Source organism: Bufo bufo, chromosome 1 (assembly GCF_905171765.1).
Source record: "Bufo bufo chromosome 1, aBufBuf1.1, whole genome shotgun sequence".
Lineage (NCBI taxonomy): Eukaryota > Metazoa > Chordata > Amphibia > Anura > Bufonidae > Bufo > Bufo bufo.
Genome location: NC_053389.1, coordinates 760,707,581 through 760,732,737, shown reverse-complemented (window position 1 = coordinate 760,732,737; position 25,157 = coordinate 760,707,581). Strand labels below are relative to the sequence as shown.

General features: G+C 45.9%; 1 protein-coding gene across 6 annotated transcripts in view; it reads right to left on the bottom strand.

The window, feature by feature from the left end:
- Positions 1-9,792: 9,792 nt before the first annotated feature.
- Positions 9,793-25,157, bottom strand: part of LOC120986201 (PH and SEC7 domain-containing protein 4-like) — a 59,346-nt gene continuing 43,981 nt past the window's right edge. For 5 of the 6 annotated variants that reach the window (XM_040414616.1, XM_040414615.1, XM_040414618.1 and 2 more), the window contains exons 6-16: positions 25,062-25,142; positions 23,464-23,576; positions 23,330-23,388; positions 22,055-22,144; positions 19,578-19,621; positions 18,148-18,317; positions 17,658-17,728; positions 14,783-14,928; positions 13,201-13,345; positions 12,514-12,657; positions 10,105-10,774 (exon numbers count right to left, since the gene is read on the bottom strand). In XM_040414616.1, coding sequence (XP_040270550.1) covers positions 10,523-10,774; positions 12,514-12,657; positions 13,201-13,345; positions 14,783-14,928; positions 17,658-17,728; positions 18,148-18,317; positions 19,578-19,621; positions 22,055-22,144; positions 23,330-23,388; positions 23,464-23,576; positions 25,062-25,142 — 1,315 coding nt within the window. In that variant the 3' untranslated portion in view covers positions 10,105-10,522. Of the gene's footprint in view, positions 10,775-12,513; positions 12,658-13,200; positions 13,346-14,782; positions 14,929-17,657; positions 17,729-18,147; positions 18,318-19,577; positions 19,622-22,054; positions 22,145-23,329; positions 23,389-23,463; positions 23,577-25,061; positions 25,143-25,157 lie in introns of all 6 variants that reach the window. The other variant, XR_005775653.1, reaches the window with a different exon arrangement.

Here is a 25,157-nt window from a genome sequence, read left to right as displayed (position 1 = left end):
TGTGTTGTGGTACACTCGCGGTATATAGTGTGTATATAGCAGTGTTGTGGTACACACAGCTGTAGGTACTGTGTATATAACGGTATGTAGTGTGTACAGTTGTGTTGTGGTACACTCGCGGTATATAGTGTCTATATAGCTGTGTTGTGGTACACTAGCAGCAGGTACTGTGTGTATAGCGGTGTTGTGGTACACTGGCGGTATGTAGTGTGTGTATATAGCAGTATTGTGGTACACTGGTGGTACATGGGTGTACAGAGGTGTTGTGGTACACTAGTGGTATATTGTGTGTATATAGCGATGTTGTGATACACTAGTGGTATATTTTGTCTATATCGATGTTGTGGTACACTAGCTGTATGTACTGTGTATATAGTGGTGTTCTGGTACACTGGCAGTAAATGAGTGTACAGCGGTGTTGTGGTATATTAGCGGTATATTGTGCGTATATAGTGGTGTTGTGGTACATTGGCAGTAGATTGGTGTACAGCGGTGTTGTGATACACTAGCGGTATGTAGTGTGTACATAACGGTGTTGTGGTACACTAGAGGTATGTAGTGTGTATATAGCACTGTTATATACTGTGATACACTAGCGGTAGATTCGGAGCTGTGTATATAGCAGTATGTAGTGTGTTTATAGCACAGTTGTGATACACTAGCGGTAGATTCGGAGCTGTGTATATAGCGGTATGTAGTGTGTTTATAGCACAGTTGTGATACACTAGCGGTAGATTCGGAGCTGTGTATATAGCGGTATGTAGTGTGTTTATAGCACAGTTGTGATACACTAGCGGTAGATTCGGAGCTGTGTATATAGCGGTATGTAGTGTGTTTATAGCACAGTTGTGATACACTAGCGGTAGATTCGGAGCTGTGTATATAGCGGTATGTAGTGTGTTTATAGCACAGTTGTGATACACTAGCGGTAGATTCGGAGCTGTGTATATAGCGGTATGTAGTGTGTTTATAGCACAGTTGTGATACACTAGCGGTAGATTCGGAGCTGTGTATATAGCGGTATGTAGGGTGTTTATAGCACAGTTGTGATACACTAGCAGTAGATTCGGAGCTGTGTATATAGCGGTATGTAGTGTGTTTATAGCACAGTTGTGATACACTAGCAGTAGATTCGGAGCTGTGTATATAGCAGTATGTAGGGTGTTTATAGCACAGTTGTGATACACTAGCGGTAGATTCGGAGCTGTGTATATAGCGGTATGTAGGGTGTTTATAGCACAGTTGTGATACACTAGCGGTAGATTCGGAGCTGTGTATATAGCGGTATGTAGTGTGTTTATAGCACAGTTGTGATACACTAGCAGTAGATTCGGAGCTGTGTATATAGCTGTATGTAGTGTGTTTATAGCACAGTTGTGATACACTAGCGGTAGATTCAGAGCTGTGTATATAGCAGTATGTAGTGCGTTTATAGCACAGTTGTGATACACTAGCGGTAGATTCAGAGCTGTGTATATAGCAGTATGTAGTGCGTTTATAGCACAGTTGTGATACACTAGCGGTAGATTCGGAGCTGTGTATATAGCTGTACGGTGCAGCTGGAGCTGTATCCATCCCGCCAGCTTCAGGGAGGCGTCTGGGAGCCCCAGGATGCGGCATTATGGGGCAGGCTCCTAGGAGAGCTGTGATCATTCATGTGCTGAGAACTCATTAGGGATAAATCAAACCAGTAACAGCAGGAAGCAGAAACATTACACCCACCATTCAGCGAGCCCCCCACTCCTTATAAAATGCTGAATATTCTACCTCCTCCCGGATCATGACGCCCTGGCTGCCCCTCATCTAGTTAGGAGAAGTGCCTTCGGTTTAACACTCTACTTCCCAGCTTTCCTAATGCATAATGATGCTTATGTTCTCCATTAACCGAAGCCCTTCATTTACAAAACCCAAATTACAGATTATCTTGGAAGGAGTGGACGATCAGTCACCGAAAAGGGGTCTCAGGAGGGGAAGATAAGGAGGTTAAGGTGGGGGGTGGGTGCAGAGGGTCCGGATTTGCAAATAAAAGTTCACGAAGCAGAAAATAAAAAAGCAAATCATACAGATGTGCCAATTTTCAGGATCATTGCTCCGTCCGCCCTCTCTCTGTGGTAAAGGGTGGGCCCTTGGGGACCCTTCAGACTAGAACTGGGAATATCCCGCCCTACTTGTACATGACAGACCTCCACAACGCTACAACCCTGACATACAGCACGGAGAGGAACAATCCCGAATTAAGGTTGGGTGACATATGGCGCCAATCACTGGGCAGTCACACATCTTCACAGGTGACCCCCCCCAATATGCTGCATGGACAGAAATATCCTACAATCCAGCTAATTATTCCTGAAGCAACCCTTTCTAGCAGGCATGAGAGCGGGCACTGATGGGCGACGCATGTATTGTGCCCAGAACTCCTTTACATGAAGATCTCCGCACATCCTATTACCAATGCGTTCTTCCTGGCAGCTGTGTAACCCGCTCCACTGCTCAAAAACAAAGACCTCCTTTGTCTCCTTCAAGTCTTTCCTCTGTAGACACTTTGCGCAGACTTGGGATGGATGACTGGATCGCCTCAAGAGTGGTAACAGTCATGAAGGGCTCCTCAATGCAGCTGACCTGCAATACCAGGCACAGCCCGAGAACAAGGGTGGCGCAACTAGGGCTCTGCCATCCATATAGTGCCGCCATACAGGCTTTCATGTGGGCAAATATGTTTCTGCCATTGCAATAACTTATAGCAGCCGTTAGATTTATTTATTTTTTTATATTATTTTCAGCTTATTCCCCCAATTAACATCAACGGGAAAAAAGCATAAGAAACCTCAGACGAAAAGTAATCTCAGGGAACAGTCACACGGGGGACAATTTCTGCTGCAAAATCAAGGAGTCCACTGTATGCATTGCAACCGGCAGCCGCACCGCAGGTCATTGCAGATTTTTTTTCCACAGTGGATGATGAGATTTCTTATAACTTCATTCACTGTACCGCTATTGTGAAACGCTGCAGAGCTGCTAGCACGCACAAATCCACCGCGTATAGTCCCCATGGGACATTCTGTGCTAATTAATTTTTTAATGCACACGGCAGTAGCCGTTTTTGCAGTCCGCATCCGTCTTGCAAAAAATGCGGATCTGATGCGAACCAAAAATACATTAGCGTGCATGAACCCTTACAGGGATTGCATCTGCGTTTTCTGATACTAAGCGCCATGGAAAACCATGGAGATAAAGATGTTGTCCCACGATTAATGTAAAATATTAAAATCAGACATCACATGGTACAGTCATGGCCAATGGCGGAACGCACATTGCCGGTGTCCGCAAAACACATACGGACGTGTGAATGGACCCTTAGGCTGGCAGCTAAGAGGGTGTGCCCTTTCTGCTGTAGTTCTCTCCCTATCACAGCTGAGGGGGTGTATCCTTTCTGCAGTTCTCTCCCTGCCACAGCGTCTAACAGAAAATAGGCTGGCGACAGTTAAAGTATCGAACTAAGCATTTACGTGGACAGAGAAATAAGGAACACAACAAACACCAGGGGGCGCTATACAGATAGATTTCATTGAATAACTCAGCGGCTATACTATATTTTTCATTACATCCAATTACAAAAGTATTCAGATCCAGGTGCTGGTTTCAAAAATGCAGAATATTGTTCATGTTATCCCCTAGGCACAGAATACGAGTCTTCCTAATGGTGATCCAAGCGCTGGGACCCCACCATTCATGAGAACGGGGGTCCTGTGTCCATATGAATGGAGCAGATATCATACATGTGTGTTTCCGCTCTATTCATCTCTTTGGGACTGCTGGAGACAGCCAAGTACAGCGCTCAGCCATCTCCAAAAGTCTCAGAGTTGAATGAAGCTGCAGCACACGCTCCATTCATGAAGAGGGGCAAAGGACCCCTGTTCTTGTGATCAGATGGGGGCTCTGACCATTGGACCCCATCAGTCAGACACTTACCCTCTGTTCTGTGGAGAAGTTAAATCTCGGATCTTACTGCATTTCCTTTATACATTAAACCGAATAATAAACCAGTATGCAATTAGCTCCTAGACTCCCTCTAGTGGTGGCTGCAGGAAGCAAGCATTTCATTGCATCAGTTTACGCAAGGATTTGGAGCTCAGTGGCAGAAAATTGGCAAATTAATCAGTACATAAAAAAAAATAGGGTGAAAAGGTAGACATGCCGCAAACTGCAGACTGTACAGAACGTGACTGCTGCACACTAATACCTGTATGTGAACATGAAAGGGTCACAGAAAATGTCAATATGGCATATATGGAATACTTTGTTAACTTTGACATGATTATGGGGGCGGCCAGCTTTCCTGAACTGCTGCTAACAGCATTTAGAGATATGAATCACGGAAGCCACCATGGGCCATAGACAGAACAGTCTAGAGGGATCTCATTGACTTCTATGGGAGAGCTTTGTAGACCTGTCGCTGTGCAGCGAGTAGATATGTTTGACATGGAAAACTAAAAAGGACATCACCAAAAATCCTTAAAGAACATGCATGCTTAAAGGGGTTTTCCAAGACTTTAATTCTGATGACCTATTCTCTGGATAAAACATCAGTATCTGATCGGTGGGGGTCAGACACCCGGGACCTCCGCTGATCAGCTGTTTGAGAAGGCACCGGCGCTGGCAGCAGCACAGCGGCCTTCTCTGTACTTTTCACGTTCATCGGTCACATGGCCTAGGTGCAAGTGAACGGGTCTGGGCGCAATACCAAGCACAGCCACTATACAATGGACGGCGCTGTGCTTGATGAACTGTGAAAAGGCAGTGGCACTCACAGGAGCGTTCTCAAACAGCTGTTGGACCCCCACCGATCAGATACTGATGACCTATCTAGAGCATAGGTCATCAGTTATAAAATCCTGGAAAACCCTTTTAACATAGAAACAATAGATAATTTCCTGATGACACATTTCCTTTAAGTTGCAGAAATGTTTGCACCAAATCTGCAGCATGCGAACACAGTCAAAACAAAATGTACCATGCCAAAGATAAGTGTGCACCTTGATCACCCCACAGTTCAGTGCACGTGATGGAAACATGAAGAACAGTCTGATCCTGCAGAAGTGCTCTCTCACGTGACTCCTCAGCACTTCTCTGTGCCTTTCAGCTGCTTAAGAGGGTTAGCAAAGAGTCATACCCACGTCACATCAACAAGGTATTGTGTAAGGAGCACATTCCCGGCAACTTCTTAGCACTTGCCATCGTAATGCAACCACTTCCTCAAAAAACGTCCTAGTAATGAGCTTCTGGACTCCTCATTTGCAAAACCGGAAATATTTCCTTCTCAGTAACAGAAGAACCTGAAAGGAACAAGACCCTCAAAATATCTGAACTCAAATATCTATGAATCATCTCCCCTTATCCCTAGATATGCAGATGTAGTTTGTATTGGGTACAATTTTTGGAAATTCCTGATGGGTCACCGTGGCTTACATAAATCTGCAGGGGAGTCCAAAGTAGAATTACCAGAAGATCCAAATTACCTCAGTGCCATCATCTTTGTCCATATGTTTATTAGGTCATTTAGGTGAACCCTATTAGGAAGAGTGTAGAGTGTGCTTCCCGCACTGGTGGACTTGGCCCAGTTATATATATTTCATAGTTGCCCCTTCATCTGAATGGGCAATAACAAAACACATTTCCACTGTACTGGTCACTGCAGGGAAAATGTGTTGACGGCTGTAAGAGATTTCAGGTGGAGGACCTGTGGTGACCAGGGAGGACTCCTTTTCTATAGAATGTCACCCTGTTCACATCATGTTTTTTCCTGATGTTTGTCACATACTGTAAGAATGGGGCTAAAAGTAGGTCATTTTGGCTTGTCTAAATTTCTTGGACAGATGCATTAAGCCTATGGGCAACCTTTTACAATATTCTATCCTCCAAAAAAGTAAGCCAACGTGAATTCGGTCAAACATAGTCTAAAGTATACTTTTTTCAGACTACGTTTGGCCAATTTAAAGGGGTTAGGATTGGTGTTGAGCGAACTTGTGTTTTAAGTTCGGCGTCTAAAGTTCGGGTTATCGAAGTATCCCGTTATGGATTCTAAATTCCATTATGGTCCGTGGTAGCGGAATCCATAACGGGATACTTCGATAACCCGAACCCGAACTTTAGACGCCGAACTTAAAAACACAAGTTCGCTCAACACTAACTAGGATATTCCCCTATTGTCTTATTGCAGGGGAACCCGCACCTCTATCGGGAACAGAGCCCCGCAAAGTGGTGGCTTGAGGACTCCGGGTCCGGCCACCACCATGCGTTCTCCACAGCGCATGACCGGCCACCGTGCCTTCCACTGCTTTTGAGGCTCTGTTCTCGACTCGCACCTATAAGCCTAGCGATATGCCCCCATTGACTGAGATGAGACAACCCCTTTAAGTTGGGGAAAAAAAACATTCAGACATATATATGGACAGCAGAGAGCCAAGGCGTGATGTGAATAGGTCCTAAATACCATAGGAGAGGAGCATTACCATCAAACACTCCAAGGCTTTGCTTTACTTTCACAGGAGTACCAGATCTGTTAAGCAAGACTTATAAAACCTGCCGCCATACTTCATACATCTATGCAGATATGTTCGTGGGGGGGGGGGGTCTAACAACTGGACATGTCATATACAGTCAAAGAGAGGTTTCTCTGGATTTCTTCTTCGATGCAGACTTGTTTTGCATGGCAAGGAGGAAAATGTGGAGAAAGACAAACCTTAGTGAGTTAGGCTTTGATCACATTTGCGAGGGACCTCCACTGCAGATTCACTCAAAAACATTGGATAAAATAGCAGAGCACGCTGCACTATTGTGGCCGGTAAAATGACGAACACCCAGTGGAGCCCATTACAGTTGAGGGCATTGGTGGAGTTCTCCATCAGTTTATGGCTTGCATTCCATTTTCCGGCACAGGGCAACGTAATGACTGGCGAAGATGTGAACGAAGCCTTACATGTTATCTGTGTGGAAGGCGTGCTTATCCAGCAGCTCTGGTTCAGTCCCATCACAAAAGTTGGCAACCCTTTGCCAACAGAAGCAATGCATTTCCATTTTTGGCTACATTCGCACAACTTGATTTTCAGTCCCCGTCTGATCTGCACTGTTTGTAGATTGCACTCGGACCCATTCATTTCTGCAAAAAATGTCGACAGCGGACGGATGTGTGGCCATTCCACGAATGATAGAACATGTCCTATTCTTGTCCATTTTGTGGAGAAGAATAGGCATTTGTAGAACAGGACCCGCGGAAAGTGCAGGAGACACAAGATCCGCAGTCGTGTAAATATAGGCTTATAGTGTCTCATGGCCTGATCGATGGAGAAGCTGCGTCTTTTCATACCTGAAAGCGGCACATCCGCCTCTGGAAGCACGTTCTTAGCCATCCATGAGACAACCTCTTCCAACGCAAAGACCTTAAAGGGGCTCTGCAGTTCTTTTAAACTGATGATCTATCCTCTGGATAGATCATCAGCATTAGATCGGCAGGGGTCCGACACCTGGGACCCCCGCTGATAAACTGTTGGAGAAGGCAGTCGGTTTCCCTCAGGTCCAGTGACATCACGACTAGTACCAACTGGCCTGGGCGGGGGCTAAGCTCTGTTCACTTGAATGGAGCTTAGCCCCGCCCAGGCCAGTTAGTCGTGAGGTCACTGGGCCTGCGGTAAACAGTGAGAAGGCCGCAGCGCCGCTGCCTTCTCAAACAGCTGATCGGCGGGGGTCCTGGGTGTCGGACCCACGCCGATCAGATGCTGATGATCTATCCAGAGGATAGATCATCAGTTTAAAAGAACTGCAGAACCCCTTTAAAATTATTCATGTACATCTGGCAGTATAGTATAGGAATCCACCACAACCATTACACAGAATAACCAGCAGCCGCATTTAAATGGTTTATTGGTTTTCCAGTGCAAAATGCAGACGGCATTGAGGCCATGCCCCACGGCGGATATGAAAACCTCAAGTTCAGTACCTGGCGGGACGGCCGAGAACCGTGGTTTTAGATCAGGCTCAGAAAAGGCTTAAATATAACATACGTGTCATCGGCAGCCCCCTGAAAACACAACCACTGGAGACTAAAGTGACCTTATTGTGCACATACAATTATAGAGGAAGGTAACATGGAGGCCGAGGAATGGCAACTTCTCATGCGACGTACTAACCAAACGTACAAACTTTACAGAAAACGCTGGACACAAGGTATGCAATGGTAGAACATGAACATGTGCGGGAATACCATCCTTGCTATGTCTGTTTCAGTAAATACTTGTATCCTCTATGAAATAACAATCCTGGAGCAGCTCTTCCTAAAACGCAGTCCCTCCGTTATTCCTGCTCGAAATAAATCATGAAACAGGGCGTGTCCCTACAGAGCCTAAAATGGTCAGTGCTGATGGGACAGTGTCAGACTGCAGGAACACGCCTCATTGACAAAGGAAATGGTAGCCACCCAATGTGTTTATACATTGCCAAGAGGAATAACAGAGCACAGCACAGAGTTCTGAGAAAAGCTGCTTCCGAATTGTTATTTTATGCAGAATGCAAGTATTTGATAAAACGGGCGTGGCAGGCGAGCTGGCGGCTCTTCTATAATCCATCTTTAGGGGGATCCAAAGAGAATTCTGAATGACAGTGCACACCGAGGAGACAAAATTCGGAACTGTTCCGCATCCATGGATTGCGCAGCCAGCTCGGACGTCTCTGGATTGGAATTGCAATACTTAAAAAACATCAACTATAACAAAAAATAAAAATAAAATTTGTCCTTGCATAGAAATAGTACCAAATAAACTCATTAAACAGCATGTGTGAGGAGAACATGACCTGGCGCGACCTCCGAATGGTTGATCCAGTCTTCAGTCCAGCGAGGGTACCATCTATACATGGCTACCCCACGTCACAAGTGACTGGCATCTCCCACACCTCCCTCATTTATCCTCGGAGAGTCTCAAATGTTCCAGTTATCGACAGGACCATCTTAAACAGGTTGTCCATGTCTTGTGGGAAGAGTCTCTTGAAAAGAAGCAGATCACAAAGTGTCTCCTGCTGGGACCCCTGGCGATCAGCTGTAATCTGTGGGAATAACTGGCAGCACCACCACAGGGGAAAGGAAGAACTACACAGCGCCCCTCCAAATCAATGGGTTGTCTGTGTAATAACGGAGAGGTCCTCCAGAGCAAGAATATGCTTTTTAGAACCATTCTCCACTTTGGACAAGAGATGAAGATCCTGGGCCGGGGACCACCATCCCTTTAAAGCTGAGAGTGAGACGAAACCTGAATGAAAGAGTACCTTCTGCTTCAGCTCGAGCTGTAATGTTATACGGTCACCAAACCATATAACAAGGGATAGGTTAAAGGGATTCTCCTACCATAGTTACACATCACACACTTATATAATATACTTAAGTTTGTGTGGATCGGCCTCTTGGGAACTCGCTCCGTTTCTGAAAATCCAGCTACCGCCGACATCACCAGTTTACTGGCCTGGGCTATGGACGGGAACGGCACGGTCGCTGTGATGGGGCCAGAACTACTCCTCTCCCTGGTGCATGGCAGGTGGGGTGAGGTTTGCGCATGCACCAGGGTGAAGAACAGTTCTGGCACCATCCACAGTGTAAGGGTCCATTCACACATTCGTATGTGTTTTGCAGATCTACGCATTTTGCGGACCGCACATCGCCAGCACTATAATAGGAAATTCCTAATCTTGTCCGCAATTGTGGACAAGAATAGGACATGCTCTATTTTTTTCGGGAACGGAATTGCGGACCCGGAAGTGCGGATCCGGCCCCATAGAAATGAAAGGGTCCGCAATTCCATTCTGCAAAAATGCGGAACAGAATTGCGGACCTGTGAATAGACCCTAAGTAATGTCCCATCCATAGCCTGGGCTGGAAGCAGGATTCTCGGAAGAGGAGCATCCTGTGACAGAGTCCTCCGAAGGCTGATCCATGCAATTTTGGAATGGTAAGTATATTACAAAGTTTCTCCTACAGACAATTTGTGTGTCATTAGGGTGCTTTGCGGGACTCCCTGGTTCCTGGGACTCCTCTTTCATTACTGGTGATTTTTCAGTTATAGAGGAAATCGTCTTCTTAAATCCTATTCATCAGCAAGTCTACATTAGCTCTTCATCTCAGTGGTACCACAGCGCCAGCTAGTGGCCAAAACTAGAAGGGCAGATTGACTGTGCCTAGTGAAGGGCCCAGTTCCTAAGTATGTAAATAGGACTCCACAGATCTAGACCTAAAAGCCATTCTACCTAATGTTAACACCCTCGCGTTTGCACACACACACACACACACACTACCATTAATACTGGTTAAGAATCCCGTAGAGTTCCTTCTTGTGTAAGGACACACCATGCACAATCTCGTCAGATTTCCCTTCGCATTGGATATAAAGGCAATCAGTGGTCCCTGTTTATGCTGCACATAGTGAGGTACCATGAAAAGTGCAGGCTTTCCGGCATAAGTTCTGTCCTGAGTTGGGTTCACCGATCACACTAAGTTTTTATTGCGCTTGGGGATAATCCTGCGATACGTTCTCCGCTCGGAGATGTTACGTTTGACCTTCACCTCCATGGCAGAACTCTCGGGGTTCAGCGAGGGGCTGGAGTAGGAGCGTTTTAGGCCAGAGCTCTCGTGCTCTCCATCAGGTTCTGTAAGGCGAGACTCTAAGGCCTGGAGGTCTTCACAGCCGTTCTCCATCCGTAGGACTAAAAGCTTCACGTAGGTTTCGTACCTTAATTTCTAGTGGGAGAAAAAAAAAAAAAAGAAAGCGAGTGAAAAATCCACAAGACCAAATCCTGATAAACCGTATCTGAGAGAGGAATCCCAGAGGTTTTACGTAACAGCCCTCTGCCGAGTTATGAGAGATGGAAGACCCCTGTGAGGCAATGATCTGCATCCTTATGACGGCACTTCCTGACCTTGTGGTCTGGCAGCTCAGTGGTTCAGTGTTGTCATAGGGAAACTGGCTGGATGTATGATGTGACTTGTCCACATCCTGACTGACACTGGACTAACATAATTACTCCAGTGAAGGGGGTGGGATAGCAACATGCCGGTCCAGGTTACATAAGGACGTCTCAAGTCTGCCCCGATAAGCATCTCTCAAGTCTTATAGAGGGGATCCAGAGAAAGGGACCCACCTCTAAGATGACCACATGTGCAAGTAGCTAATATAAGCAGGGGTTGTCTTAAAAAAAAAAAACTTTAAAGGGGTATAACAGTTTTCATTTTTTGTATTTGTTTATATGGAAAGAATACAATTTTCAGATATACATGTATTTAACATTTTGCTTGCTTACCTTTCTTGTATCAGGTTGTTGACCCCTATCTGCACAGTAAAATGGTTTAGTCAATTGATCAGTCAGTCCTATGGAATGTATCCATGGGCTAACAGTATTACATATGACATACATGTGCTGGGTGAGCACACAGGACATTCCATGGGAAAACCTCATAGGAGTAAAGGTGGACAACACTGTGGCTATTACAACAACTATATCACTGTGTGTGTGGCTGCCTGTTTTCAGGTGATATGCAAAATGCCTGCCTGTCTGTAGGTGATGTTGTCATGTTGTTAATAAAGTTAAAGGGGTTGTCCGGGTTCAGGGCTGAACCTGGACATACCCATATTTTCACCCAGACAGCCCCACTAAGATGAGCATCGGAGCAGTTCATGCTCTCCCCTTGCGCTGGATCACGCAGGGCAAGGACTTGTTTGTTTACCTCCGCACACTGCTAGTTGGAGGCTTCCACCCAGCAGTGTGTTCTGTGACGTCAACGCCTCTGATGGGCCGGCTTTAGCGCTGCCCTAGCCGTTTTACATCACCCGTTTTGACATCACTGGGCTCACTGCTGGGCAGAAGCTTCCGCCTGGCAGCCCTAAGGAGAGCCCGGTACGCCACCGGATCTCCTGAAAATGCCTTTGCCCCAGCACAGGGCAAAGGAGATCATCGGAGCATGAAATGCATCGATGCTCATCTTAGTGGGGCTGTCTGAATGAAAATATGGGCCTGTCCGGCTTCAGCCCTTTAACTAAAAACAATTACAAACACAACAGGGAGAACAATGTAAAATGTGCTTCTATACAGACATTGACGGACATGATAAGAATGCTGCTGTAGGCGGTAATACTGTGTGTACTGTATACATATGTGCAGCATCTCAATAAACTATTCATGAATGCCAAAGGTCACTTGACAGGATTGAGGGTCACATGACTGACGCCATCTTTAGTCCTATTCAGATCTCTTACAGGTACATTTTACAGGGCTAAAATGGGCCATACCATTTTTTTTTTCTGTAGAGAGAGGCTATTGTGCGAATATAATAAAGGTCTGGGAGCAAAATTTTGAATACATGTATATTAGAAAATTGTATAAAGAAATAAATGTTATAATAAATGTGCATTAAAACCGGTATATCTCTTTAACAGAAAATCTGAAGCTCATGCGCAGAGATGGAGAAAAATCCAAACAAACCTCAAAACGCAAGTAGTCTCCTCGCAGGTGATAGTCCTCCCATTCTCGCGTTTTGCTCTTGGAGTCTGGAAGATTCCGCTGATGCTCTGTCAGGTCATCTGTAAACCTGTCCATCAAGGATTCATGGGACTGAAGTTGCTCTTCCTGTGGAGATCAAATAGATATCATTACATACGACATCCCACTAAATCTCTACACCCTCAAAAAGTCAACCTGGTTCACGTAAGGAAAAATGCAATCCATTGTAACATGGGGCAGAATATCCAACAGCAGTGATGGCCAGTTCACAGTGTTCGCCAGCGAACACATGCGGGCTGCCATCTTTAGTTAGGTAGACTCACCCGTCCGGCGATGCACAGGTAAGCCCTTACCTGTGCCTGTGCTGGGAGCCGGTCTGAAATGAAATGCGGTCATCGGGAGCAGGCAGTTCCGAGAACAGCCGCCGGGGGCCTTCATCGGGCTGTTCTCAGAACTGCCTGCTCCCGGTGACCGCATTTCATTTCAGACCGGCTTGCGGCACAGGTAAGGGCTTACCTGTGCATCGCCGGACGGGTGAGTCTACCTTACTAAAGATGGCAGCCCGCATGTGTTCTCTGGCGAACACTGCGAACTGACCATCACTGTCCAGCAGTCCGGCATTCCATGCGTCACTGTGGTAGGCTCTGGCGGTTTTATATTAGCACCTACCAGGTCCAGTTTACATGCAGCGGAGGGGAGGATGGGTCTGTAAAATCTTCTTTGGGAACCGACAGCGGCTGGAAATGGCGGTGATGAAAACATAGCTGCCACCAAGTTAATACGGATCATCCATGAGTTCATCTCTTCTGGTGTCCTAATGAGAGCAACAACAAAAAAAAGTTACGACTGTGGACAATTAAGGAAAAATAGATTTTACCAAATGTTCCTCTGTCCTTTTTAAGGGCTAAACTGGCTTATCCCCCACTGAAGCAAAAAAAGTAGCAAACACATACCGGCCTGACACAGGCCAAAAGCATGAAGCCCTGTGGATACATTTGAGTTACGCCCCGCAACGTGACCGAAGCCTAAAGCGTACAAACAATTTCATCAAATAATGACATCACTGAGAAACATCAGAAGCTTTAACTGGCGTGGTCTGAAACGCTCACTAGCGCAAATATAAGCCTCGCGCCCCTTTATGTGCCCCTCTTCACTTCTTCAGAGAGACCAAATGTTTAGCTTAGAGCTGCAGACCCTCTGTTATAGCGATCGGTGGCCTGACCACCATGAGTCAAGTCTCCATGAACATTGCAAGAAGTTAGACACGCGTTAAAGCGTCGTGCACACGGCCGTGTTTTGCGGTCCATAAATCGCGGATCTGCCAAACACGGATGCTGCAGGTGTTCAGGCAGCCCTTTTCTTTTAATAATAGAAATTTCCCATCCTTGTCTGCAGAATAGGACATGTTCTATCTTTTTTTTGCGGGGGCCACGGAACGGATGTGTGAATTCGGATAGCCTATGCTTTGATGTCCGCATCTTTTGCAGCCTTCTGGAAATTTGTGGGTCCTCATCCGATCCGCAAACAATGCGAATCCAATGTGGACCAAACATACAGTTGTGTGCGTGAGCCATAAGCAACATCTGTAGAGTTCCTCCCAAGACGGAACCAGCAGAACTCTTACTTTGGGTGTGAAAAGCATGATGTCAGTCAAAACCGGAACATTGTAAGTAAAGGCACATATTCTGAAACCACAAAACTTCTTATGTAGAGCTGATGTTCCCCTGTGTCCTCCCATAGATCGTAAAGCTGCCCCACACACCTTCAATCGCTCACAAACGGGTAGATGCCTCTGATTTGGCAGATACTTAGTGGGTCGGACATTGATTTAAAGGGTAGCCACCTACAGGGGGCAGTAGAGGATGAGAGCATATTTGCATGCGGTGATAAATCTGGCGCAGTCCTTGCCCATCTTGCCTAGTTTTATGCTATTTAAGACAGCATTAGTAGATCTGCCCGCTGTCTTCCCAGGAGAGTGATTTTTGTGGCATTTTTGTAATTGGTATATAGGGGATCTTACAAATAATCTATAGACCCACATTTTATCCATATGCATATACTGCAATGAAAATTACTAAAGACCCTGACAAAGCAGAACGAAGGACAGTGTATGTACTCTCAGTATGGCATATGGTGGGTACGGTGTGGGGTGGTCTCACTAGCCTAGTGCTTGATGTAATAAAGGTTATACTGTTGGTCATTTTTCGGTGATCATACATTTTTGTGTTACACGTGGGTAGATATTACTCACTGAGTCTGGAAGAGGAACACGCGCCAGTCGGCGGTCTGCAGCCGGAAGACGTTGGGTCTCTTGGTGTACTCGCTGGCTCTCTCGGCCAGAGAATGATGCACACTGATCACCTCCTCAGGAAAATGAAAGTCAGACCTGTACTCATCCTGCCCAAAAGACAGAAGGCAACTTGGTATAACAAAGGTTACTCCATTGTTGAGATAGTAAAACTTTTTTTTCCCTAAGCCAAAATTCCCGAACTGATGATCGCCAAAAAACAAAGGAGAAACTTTCACCATAGACAGAGACTTCCAACTAGCGAGCACTTTGGTACTATACATATAGATGCACATGGATTATCCAGCTGACATATGGTGTCAGCTATGTTCCGTGTATCAATAGCCAGATGTAAGGGTACACCATCCGTTTTTCATTCTGCATCCATTTTCTGGCAGTTTGTCCTTTGTTGCTCACTGGCTTTTATTATTTTTTTTTAACCCAACCTCCGCAGTGCCCTCAGTATACATAGTGCCCTCTAGAGACTCAATGGCCCCCCATTTTGCCCCAGTATATCTAAGTCCCCCCACATAGTGCCCAGTATATCTAAGTGCCCCCACATAGTGCCACAGTATATCTTAGTGCCCCACATAGTGCCACAGTATCTAGTGCCCCACATAGTGCCACAGTATATCTTAGTGCCCCCACATAGTGCCACAGTATATCTAAGTGCCCCCACATAGTGCCCCAGTATATCTAAGTGCCCCCACATAGTGCCCCAGTATATCTAAGTGCCCCCACATAGTGCCTAGTATATCTAAGTGCCCCCACATAGTGCCCCAGTATATCTAAGTGACCCCACATGGTGCCCAGTATATCTAAGTGCCCCCACATAGTGCCCAGTATATCTAAGTGCCCCCAAATGGTGTCCCAGTATATCTAAGTGCCCCCACATAGTGCCCAGTATATCTAAGTGCCTCCACATAGTGCCACAGTATATCTTAGTGCCCCCACATAGTGCCACAGTATATCTTAGTGCCCCCACATAGTGCCACAGTATATCTTAGTGCCCCCACATAGTGCCCAGTATATCTAAGTGCCCCCACATAGTGCCCCAGTATATCTAAGTGCCCCCACATAGTGCCCCAGTATATCTAAGTGCCCCCACATAGTGCCTAGTATATCTAAGTGCCCCCACATAGTGCCCCAGTATATCTAAGTGACCCCACATGGTGCCACAGTATATCTAAGTGCCCCCAAATGGTGTCCCAGTATATCTAAGTGCCCCCACATAGTGCCCAGTATATCTAAGTGCCTCCACATAGTGCCACAGTATATCTTAGTGCCCCCACATAGTGCCACAGTATATCTTAGTGCCCCCACATATCTTAGTGCCCCCACATAGTGCCCAGTATATCTAAGTGCCCCTACATAGTGCCCCAGTATATCTAAGTGCCCCCACATAGTGCCCCAGTATATCTAAGTGCCCCCACATAGTGCCCCAGTATATCTAAGTGACCCCACATGGTGCCCAGTATATCTAAGTGCCCCCACATGGTGCCCAGTATATCTAAGTGCCCCCAAATGGTGTCCCAGTATATCTAAGTGCCCCCACACAGTGCCCAGTATATCTAAGTGCCCCCACACAGTGCCCAGTATATCTAAGTGCCCCCCACATAGTGCCCCGTATATCTAAGTGCCCTCCACATAGTGCCCAGTATACATATCTAATTTTTGCATCCATGCCTGGTTTTGGAAATTAAAAACTGCATGAAAATGCAATGTATGAACAAGGTCTAATAACACTCCTCTCTAAAATGACACCAATCACCAGTAAGAAAAAAAAAAAAAGGATCTAATGCCGAATTATAACAGTTTCTGATTGATATATCATGTGTCTCAGATTTTACGTTCTAATCTAACTCTACAACCTTTTTTCTACCCTGTATTTTTCCCCCTGATGAACCTGGGTTTGGGGAAACGCGATGGAAATGTCTAGGGTAATGAAAGGGTGAGCGAGGATAGGCATGGGACCACAGGCCACCCACCATCACGGTGCTCCTGTGGGTTGAGGCATTAGTTAGAGTCCGTACAGGGACAACTTTTCACACGCGAATCCCTGACTCTCTCTCGCTCTCCCCCCTTTGGAATAATGTTATTTTGATTGACAGATTAGTATAGGGTTTCTTATCTATTGTTTGCTTTGTAGGACTTGGAAGTGTTTCTTTTATCCAAAAAGTAGTATTAAAGGTTAAGCTTTAAACTCCTGCTCTCTGTGATTCAATTTTTATTGCTTTCAGCGTCCGCAGAACAACTGCAGCCTTGGTGCATATAGGTCTGCTCTCTGCGATTCAATTGTGATTCTGCAGGAATTGACATATATTGAGATATAGTCTTGTGACGTTATATGGTCTCATTTATGACCACAAAAAAAACCTCATTCTCTAGTCATATGTTACTCTCTACCATCTGCCACTAGGGTCATGCTACATACACTGTCAGACGAATGCTCATATGGCCCCCCCCATATACATGCATCCTGGAAATGGCTGAGAGTGCATGTGTTGTTGGTAGGTTGTGAAAAGTAAGTCACCACCAGAGACCTCTGTTGGTGGATTTTGTCCCTTGAAAACAAAAATGCAGACATGCCTGATCATTCCCCCCCCCCCCCAATAAATGTTCTCTGTTGGGGGAGAGCTGAGACACCACCATGCACTTTAGCTGGCTGGTCATTCATATAAAGTACATGGGCACTCAGACTGTATAGCCCCACAGCTCCTTTGCTTTAGTTACTAGTGGGGGTCATAGCACACGATCTCCCACTAAAGAGACGTCATACGCAAAGTATAAAACAAGTGCAGACTGCAGTTCTCAATATAGCCAACAGAGGGAGTCATACCTTCAACAAGAAGAGCAGCATCCCCTTCAAAACCGCGTGAAAGGATTTCCAGCCTCGTTTTCCCCATGGAGCTAGGACATTAGCAAAAGTACAAAAAAAGGTTCCTTGTAAACAACACCAATAATCACATGAAAACGCAGACAGCACAACTATCACCCTCACCGTCTTCATACTTCACTACTCCCCTAACAATATGTGCTGCCCTTTATAATCCATCTTGTAGGGAGGGTCTCACACGCCATTGAGGATTTCGGGGCAACACATACTTTGTTAACGGAAAGAGTAGAAACAAGACCTGCAGTAATAGGGTCCATCGCGATTTCCAGGGTTTTCATCAGCGCAGTCTGCAGCGCTATGCCTGCTGGAACCATGGCAGACCATATTAAAACCAAGGGGGCTCACAAAAGTTGGGTGAGACTGCACCATATATTTTACGTATATCGCAATATTCTAGTGTGTCATTTCAACACGTATACTGGTGGCGACTTACTTTTCTTTCCATCAGCATCAGCGTGCACTTTACGGCAGAGCACTCCTTGTTTGTACACCGGAGCATCTGGGTCAGGAGCAGGTATGTCCACAAAAGGGTTGCTTCTTTTCCGAACAGACATAAGACTCTCGGGCCTTGTAAGTCGGGTGTTGGGCAGTCTTTCTTCATTCCTGAAATAAAAACAAAAAGGAACATTAGGTAAAGAAGGCACAAAAGGGAACAAAAAGCTAAACCCTGGCTCTGGCACAATGAGATCATATGTCATAAATCTATGATCAGCAAGTGGCTGCCCATCAGCCTCCCAGTGATCCCAAGAAAGGGACAGTCCGTGACACTTGAGCATGGGACTGGGATCTGCTTATTCTGGAAAACATCCTTAAAAAGGGGTTGTCCCATCAGGGCTTATGGATTTCATAGACGGTGGTCCCTGGCTCTTTCAGCCAAAGTAGGGAGCCACTAACAAGGGCTTCTTCTAGGGCCACTCATAATGGGCATTCATCATTTACTCCAAAACACCAGTAATTGTCTGGCAGCTGTCTCTAACATCACGTCCTCTCTGCATCTTAAACAGAACCTCTTAAAAATGGAACTTCTTGTCTTATCCCACTTCTACTAACTCACCAAACTTGATATTTCAATTTCAGTCTGTGACACTATAATAACTCCTGGGCAGCACGCCCCCTGTCTTGGGGTCATGTTTGACTCGGGTCTTTCCTTTGTCCCCCATATCCAATCAATTGCTAGCTCTTGTCGTCTGCACCTCAAGAATAAGATTAAAACCCTCTCACTCCCCTCTTCAAGACTTCTCTCGAGCTGCACCTACTCTCTGGAATGCTCTGCTCCGGAATATCAGCTTAATTCTCAACTTTCCCACCTTCAAACCTGACTTAAAACACATCTTTTCCGGCAGGCTTATCAAGCTTCCTAAACAGACTGTTCCCCGAGTAACCCCCCCCCCCCCCCCCCCCCTGCCAAATTCTCAGACCTGAACTCCAGCACTGGCACACGCAGCTCGGCCTACACCACTCCTTTCAGTACAGAGATGGCTGCACCACTTCATATAACAATCAACTACCTCCTGTGTCACCCCCATTTCCTCATAGATTGTAAGCTCTTGCGAGCAGGGCCCTCATTGCTAGTGTATCAGGTGTATATTAGGCGGTGACTTTGTGATGTCTTTTATTTTGTACATGGACCCTCTGAATTGAAAAAGCGCTGTGGAATATGGTGGCGTTAGAGAAATAAAAGATGATTATCATTATAAAGGTGGCCATGTGATACACTGCCCCTGTGGTGGCCGCTTCCTTCTGAAACCTACAGTCCTTCTGCATCCACGTATATATGGAAGCCCGGCCCTTCACATGTCTTTTAGCATCAAGCATGAGACTCTTGGCTTAAAATACATTGGCAGGAGGCCACAGTCTACTTACACGGCCCATTCCAACTTCTCAGTACGGATCGAGTTGTACAAACCCTGCAAAAAATACAAAGCAATGATATAGAACCGCATAGGAGATATTTTTTAAATATTTTAATAGTTTGGACTTTTCGGACGTTGTGATATGTAATATGTATATATGTTTACATATTTTATATGTAAAATTGGGAAAGGGGGAGATTAAAACTTAATATTTTGGTGTTTTATTTATTTATTTTTTACTTTGGCCACCTTAGGGGGCTAGAACCCTTGTCCTATTCACCCTGATAGAGCTCTATTAGGATGAATAGGACTTCACACTCTCTCTGCTGCCCTGTGCATAGTGCACACAGCAGCAGGGAGATTACCATGGCAGCCAGGGCTTCTGTAGCGTCCTGGCTGCCATGGTAACCGATCGGAGCCCCGCGATTTTACTGCTGGGGCTCCGATCGGAAGCTGCCACTGCCACCAATGAAGAGGGGAGGGGAGAGGAACATGTGGCCACTGCCACCAATGAAGAGGGGAGGGGAAAGGAACATGTGGCCACTGCCACCAATGATTTAATACTGGGGGGTTGGGGGGGTGCACTGCGCCACCAATGATTTAAATACTGGGGGGCTTGGGGGGCACTGCAACACAAATGATTTATTACTGGGGGGGCGCACTGAGCCACCAATGTTTTTTTAAACCATTAATACAAATACAGGAGGCACCTGAGGGGTTAACTGCCGCTGATCGTAGCCCCCTGTCATAGGAGGTCAGGTGCTGGCTATGTGATTCTATTTGTATTAATGGGTTACTTATCTTCATTGGTGGCGCAGTGGCCACAGCCCCTCCCCTCCTCTCTCTTCTCATTGGTGGCAGCAGCAGCACAGGGGGGATAGACTGCTTCCTTCTCCCTAGTGCTGCTGAGGGAACATGGCACGCGCTGAGAGCAGCGAGTGCTATGTTCTCCGATACTAGGCTGCGCAGTAGCACAGCCTAGTATTGGTAAATGGCAAATCCCGGTATCGAATCGATACCGGTACAAAAGTATTGATAATTCGATACCCGGTGCAACCCTATTTCACACTTTGATTTTCTCCCTCTTTGAATCATGTGTAGCAATGGGGGGTGTTTAGCTGAAGAAGCAGGACCTAAAGGGGTTGTTCCATCTCAATATTTGGGGCATATCGCTAGGATATGCCACAAATGTCAGATAGCTGTGGGTCCCACCTCTGGGACCTGCTCTTATATCCAGAATGGAGCCCTTGAAGTGAAGAAGAGCACACAGCACATGCGTGGCGTCCGCTCCATTCACTGCTACGAGACTTTCGAAAATAGCTGAGCATGCACGCTCAGCTATTTTTTGGAAGTCCCATAGCAATGAATGGAACACTCACTGTGCAAGCACCGCTACTTCACCACTATGGGACTACCAGAATAGCTTAGTCAGTGCTTTTTTCACTTTTTAAACTTACATAGCGATCAATGGAGCGTGGCTGAAGAACGCATGACTGTTCTCCCTTCACTTTGCGGACTCCATTTTGGAGATAGGTGCAGGTCCCACCTCTGGGACTGGCTTCTATCTGACATATAAAAGCAATATGTCACAAATTTTGAGATGGGACAACCCCTTTATGGTACCAATACATATTTGCTCCATGTCAGTAAACATATATGACCAGTTACGACTAATATGGACTCAAATGTTTATTGCTGTGCTGACGTAATGATCGTTCACCAGACGATCATTAGTTGTAAGGTTGCTGCACCTGTCTCTGCCTAATCTGTATGACCCCCTTTGGATTTGCTTTTTATGTACAGAAAGAGGAGCGTGCAAAGTGCAGGAGGCCGGCAGCTGCTTATCCTCTTTTCTTTGCTTCGCCGAGCAAGCATGTCTATGGTGGAGTTGGTAAAAATCTCTGCTGGTCAAACCAGTGCTCAGCAGACAGTTCTTCTATGTGTATGATCACCTTCATCTGAAGAGAAATCAGTGCCCAAGGAAAATAATTTACTTAAAGGGTTTTTTCCATCTCAGACATTGGGGACACATTGCTAGGATATGCCCCCATTGTCTGATAGGCGCGGGTCCCACCTCTGGGACCGTCACCTACACTGAGAAAGGAGCCTGGAAAGTTCTGGAGGGTGCACTGCGCATGCGCAGCCGCCCTTCAATCATTTCTACGAGGCCGCTGAAAATAGCCGAGCACTGGCTCGGCTATTTCTGTCGGCCCCATAGAAATGAATGGGAGCGGTGGCCATGCAATCGCGGTGTGCTCCTGTTCACTACTTCGGGGAAAGCACTTGGTGGTGGTCGGACCCTGGAAAATCTCCGGCCACCACCGTCGCAGCTTGGTTCTCGCTGTAGGTGCGGGTCCTAGAGGTGGGACTCACACCTATGAGACAATGGGGCATATCCTAGCGATATGCCCCCATTGTCTCAGATGGGAACACCCCTTTAAGGCTTTTTCTTTTTTTGCAGCCAGTACATAAAGGAGGGTCCTGTACCTTCAGAAGCTCCCGAGGAAAATTGCTGCCATCATTCATACCGTCAAGATTATTAATAAATTCTGGTAACGTCATGCTCCTCCCGATATTCTACAGAGAGAAAGTACAAAAACATAGTGGGCATGCAGCTAAACTGTCCAACCTAGCGTGGTAAAGGATGTGATGGTGGCTGTGTGGTCAACATGGAGGACCATTGTGGAAACAGATCTGTAGGGACGAACATGCAGCTCCATGGCTACTTATTTACTGTAACCATACCAATGTGTAGGTTCCCTTTAAGGAGGAGGTTTCAGCTAGCTGAAGGAGTTGCAGCCACATCACCTTCACCGCTTACCAAGCACAGCGTCACACATTCTATAGTGGCTGTGCCTGGTACTGCAGCTCTAAGCAGCAGAATGTGAATGGGACTAAACTGCAACACGGATGCACAAAATATATCTGTCCCTCCGGACTTACTTCCCTCCAGAATGAAAAGCCAGAGAGAAACTAAAGGCACAACTGGTCCCATACTTTCTTACGGGGATAATGTTGCATCCACTGAGATCAGTCCTTCCGCTGGACTTCTCCCGAAGCCAGACGCCGGTCCGTGGCATAGAGTGCTCAACTTTGATACCAGTTGTGCCTGGCAGAGGCCACGCACATTGATGAACATAGGCCAAACTAGAGTTTTGATTAAATTCCGATACCATAAAAAAGGGTGCTGGGTATATGATACCGCCGGCCTACATCTCTATCAATTGTTTAATTACGTTCATTGGTGGCGCAGTGGCCACAGCCCCTCCTCCTCAGTACTATCTTTTCATTGGTGGCAGCCGCGTAGCGCAACCTAGAATCTAAAAATTGCAAATCCCAGTATCAAATCAATCAAATCAATCCGGGTCTAAAAGTATCGATTGGATATCGATAGTTTGATACCGAGTGCAACCCTAGGCCAAACCAACAGATTTCAGCAGGACTGCCTTATCAGGGGGAATGGGGGTGCCCCAACAGTCCCTAAATGGTGGATGTCGGAAATAAGAAAGATCAGAAAGTATGGATTTTAACATGCCTGATCCTTTGATCTCAAGGGCCCATTGAGCCGATTGAAAACACATACACGCTCGCTGAGCCTGCACGTGTGTAAGGGTGCGAGGAAGAGCCGACAGCCATCTACTGTGTATGGTCCTGGTGGAGCATGGAGCATACTGCACGATTACTGCCTCTGATCAGGCATTAGTATGGAGAGATAACCCCCATCATCACACCCGCACAGATCTAATATCTGGGTGGTATTACCTGTCCATGTAGATCTGAATTGAGCAGCATGAGGGCGCAGGTCATAGTGTGAACAGCATCTGAAAGACAACAGAAATCTGATGAGCTCTGGTCTGGTGTGACCTCAATAGAGCAGACCGGGTGCAGTATTTCACCTGCAGAGCGGTAATCTTTAGGGTTGCAGCTGTGGAAGCGCTTGGAGAAATGGAAGAGGACACGCTCTCGCTCCTGTGTTTCCCCAGTCAGTACCAGTTCCTGCAGCAGAGACCTGAAAATATTAAGGATAGCCATTAGTGGAAAACACAAGGATATCTGATGTACAGTACAGACCAAAAGTTTGGACACACCTTCTCATTCAAAGAGTTTTCTTTATTTTCATGACTATGAAGGCATCAAAACTATGAATTAACACATGTGGAATTATATACATAACAAACAAGTGTGAAACAACTGAAAATATGTCATATTCTAGGTTCTTCAAAGTAGCCACCTTTTGCTTTGATTACTGCTTTGCACACTCTTGGCATTCTCTTGATGAGCTTCAAGAGGTAGTCCCCTGAAATGGTCTTCCAACAGTCTTGAAGGAGTTCCCAGAGATGCTTAGCACTTGTTGGCCCTTTTGCCTTCACTCTGCGGTCCAGCTCACCCCAAACCATCTTGATTGGGTTCAGGTCCAGTGACTGTGGAGGCCAGGTCATCTGGTGCAGCACCCCATCACTCTCCTTCATGGTCAAATAGCCCTTACTTTCAAAGTTTTCCCAATTTTTCGGCTGACTGACCTTCATTTCTTAAAGTAATGATGGCCACTCGTTTTTCTTTACTTAGCTGATTTTTTCTTGCCATAATACAAATTCTAACAGTCTATTTAGTAGGACTATCAGCTGTGTATCCACCTGACTTCTCCTCAACGCAACTGATGGTCCCAACCCCATTTATAAGGCAAGAAATCCCACTTATTAAACCTGACAGGGCACACCTGTGAAGTGAAAACCATTTCAGGGGACTACCTCTTGAAGCTCATCAAGAGAATGCCAAGAGTGTGCAAAGCAGTAATCAAAGCAAAAGGTGGCTACTTTGAAGAACCTAGAATATGACATATTTTCAGTTGTTTCACACTTGTTTGTTATGTATATAATTCCACATGTGTTAATTCATAGTTTTGATGCCTTCAGTGTGAATCTACAATTTTCATAGTCATGAAAATAAAGAAAACTCTTTGAATGAGAAGGTGTGTCCAAACTTTTGGTCTGTACTGTATATGGAGAGAAGGCAGGCGACAAAGATCAGAGGAAAGCACATATTATACCAGACACCCAATGTAATGTCAGCAGTCTACACATTTACTGGTGCCTGCCCCATGTTATACCTGACACCCAATGTAATGTCTATACAATTACTGGTGCCTGCCCCATGTTATACCTGACACCCAATGTAATGTCTATACAATTACTGGTGCCTGCCCCATGTTATACCTGACACCCAATGTAATGTCTATACAATTACTGGTGCCTGCCCCCATGTTATACCTGACACCCAATGTAATGTCTATACAATTACTGGTGCCTGCCCCATGTTATACCTGACACCCAATGTAATGTCTATACAATTACTGGTGCCTGCCCCATGTTATACCTGACACCCAATGTAATGTCTATACAATTACTGGTGCCTGCCCCCATGTTATACCTGACACCCAATGCCAGGATAAGACATTAATTAGCAGCTAACATCAGAATTTCCAGAAGCCTCTTACCTGAGAGCCATATCCAGGCTTTTCCCTGTGAAGTCGAAAAGTGCAAGGTATTCCTCGGCCACCAAGGCACTGAAGTCATTACTAGGCAAAAAAAGC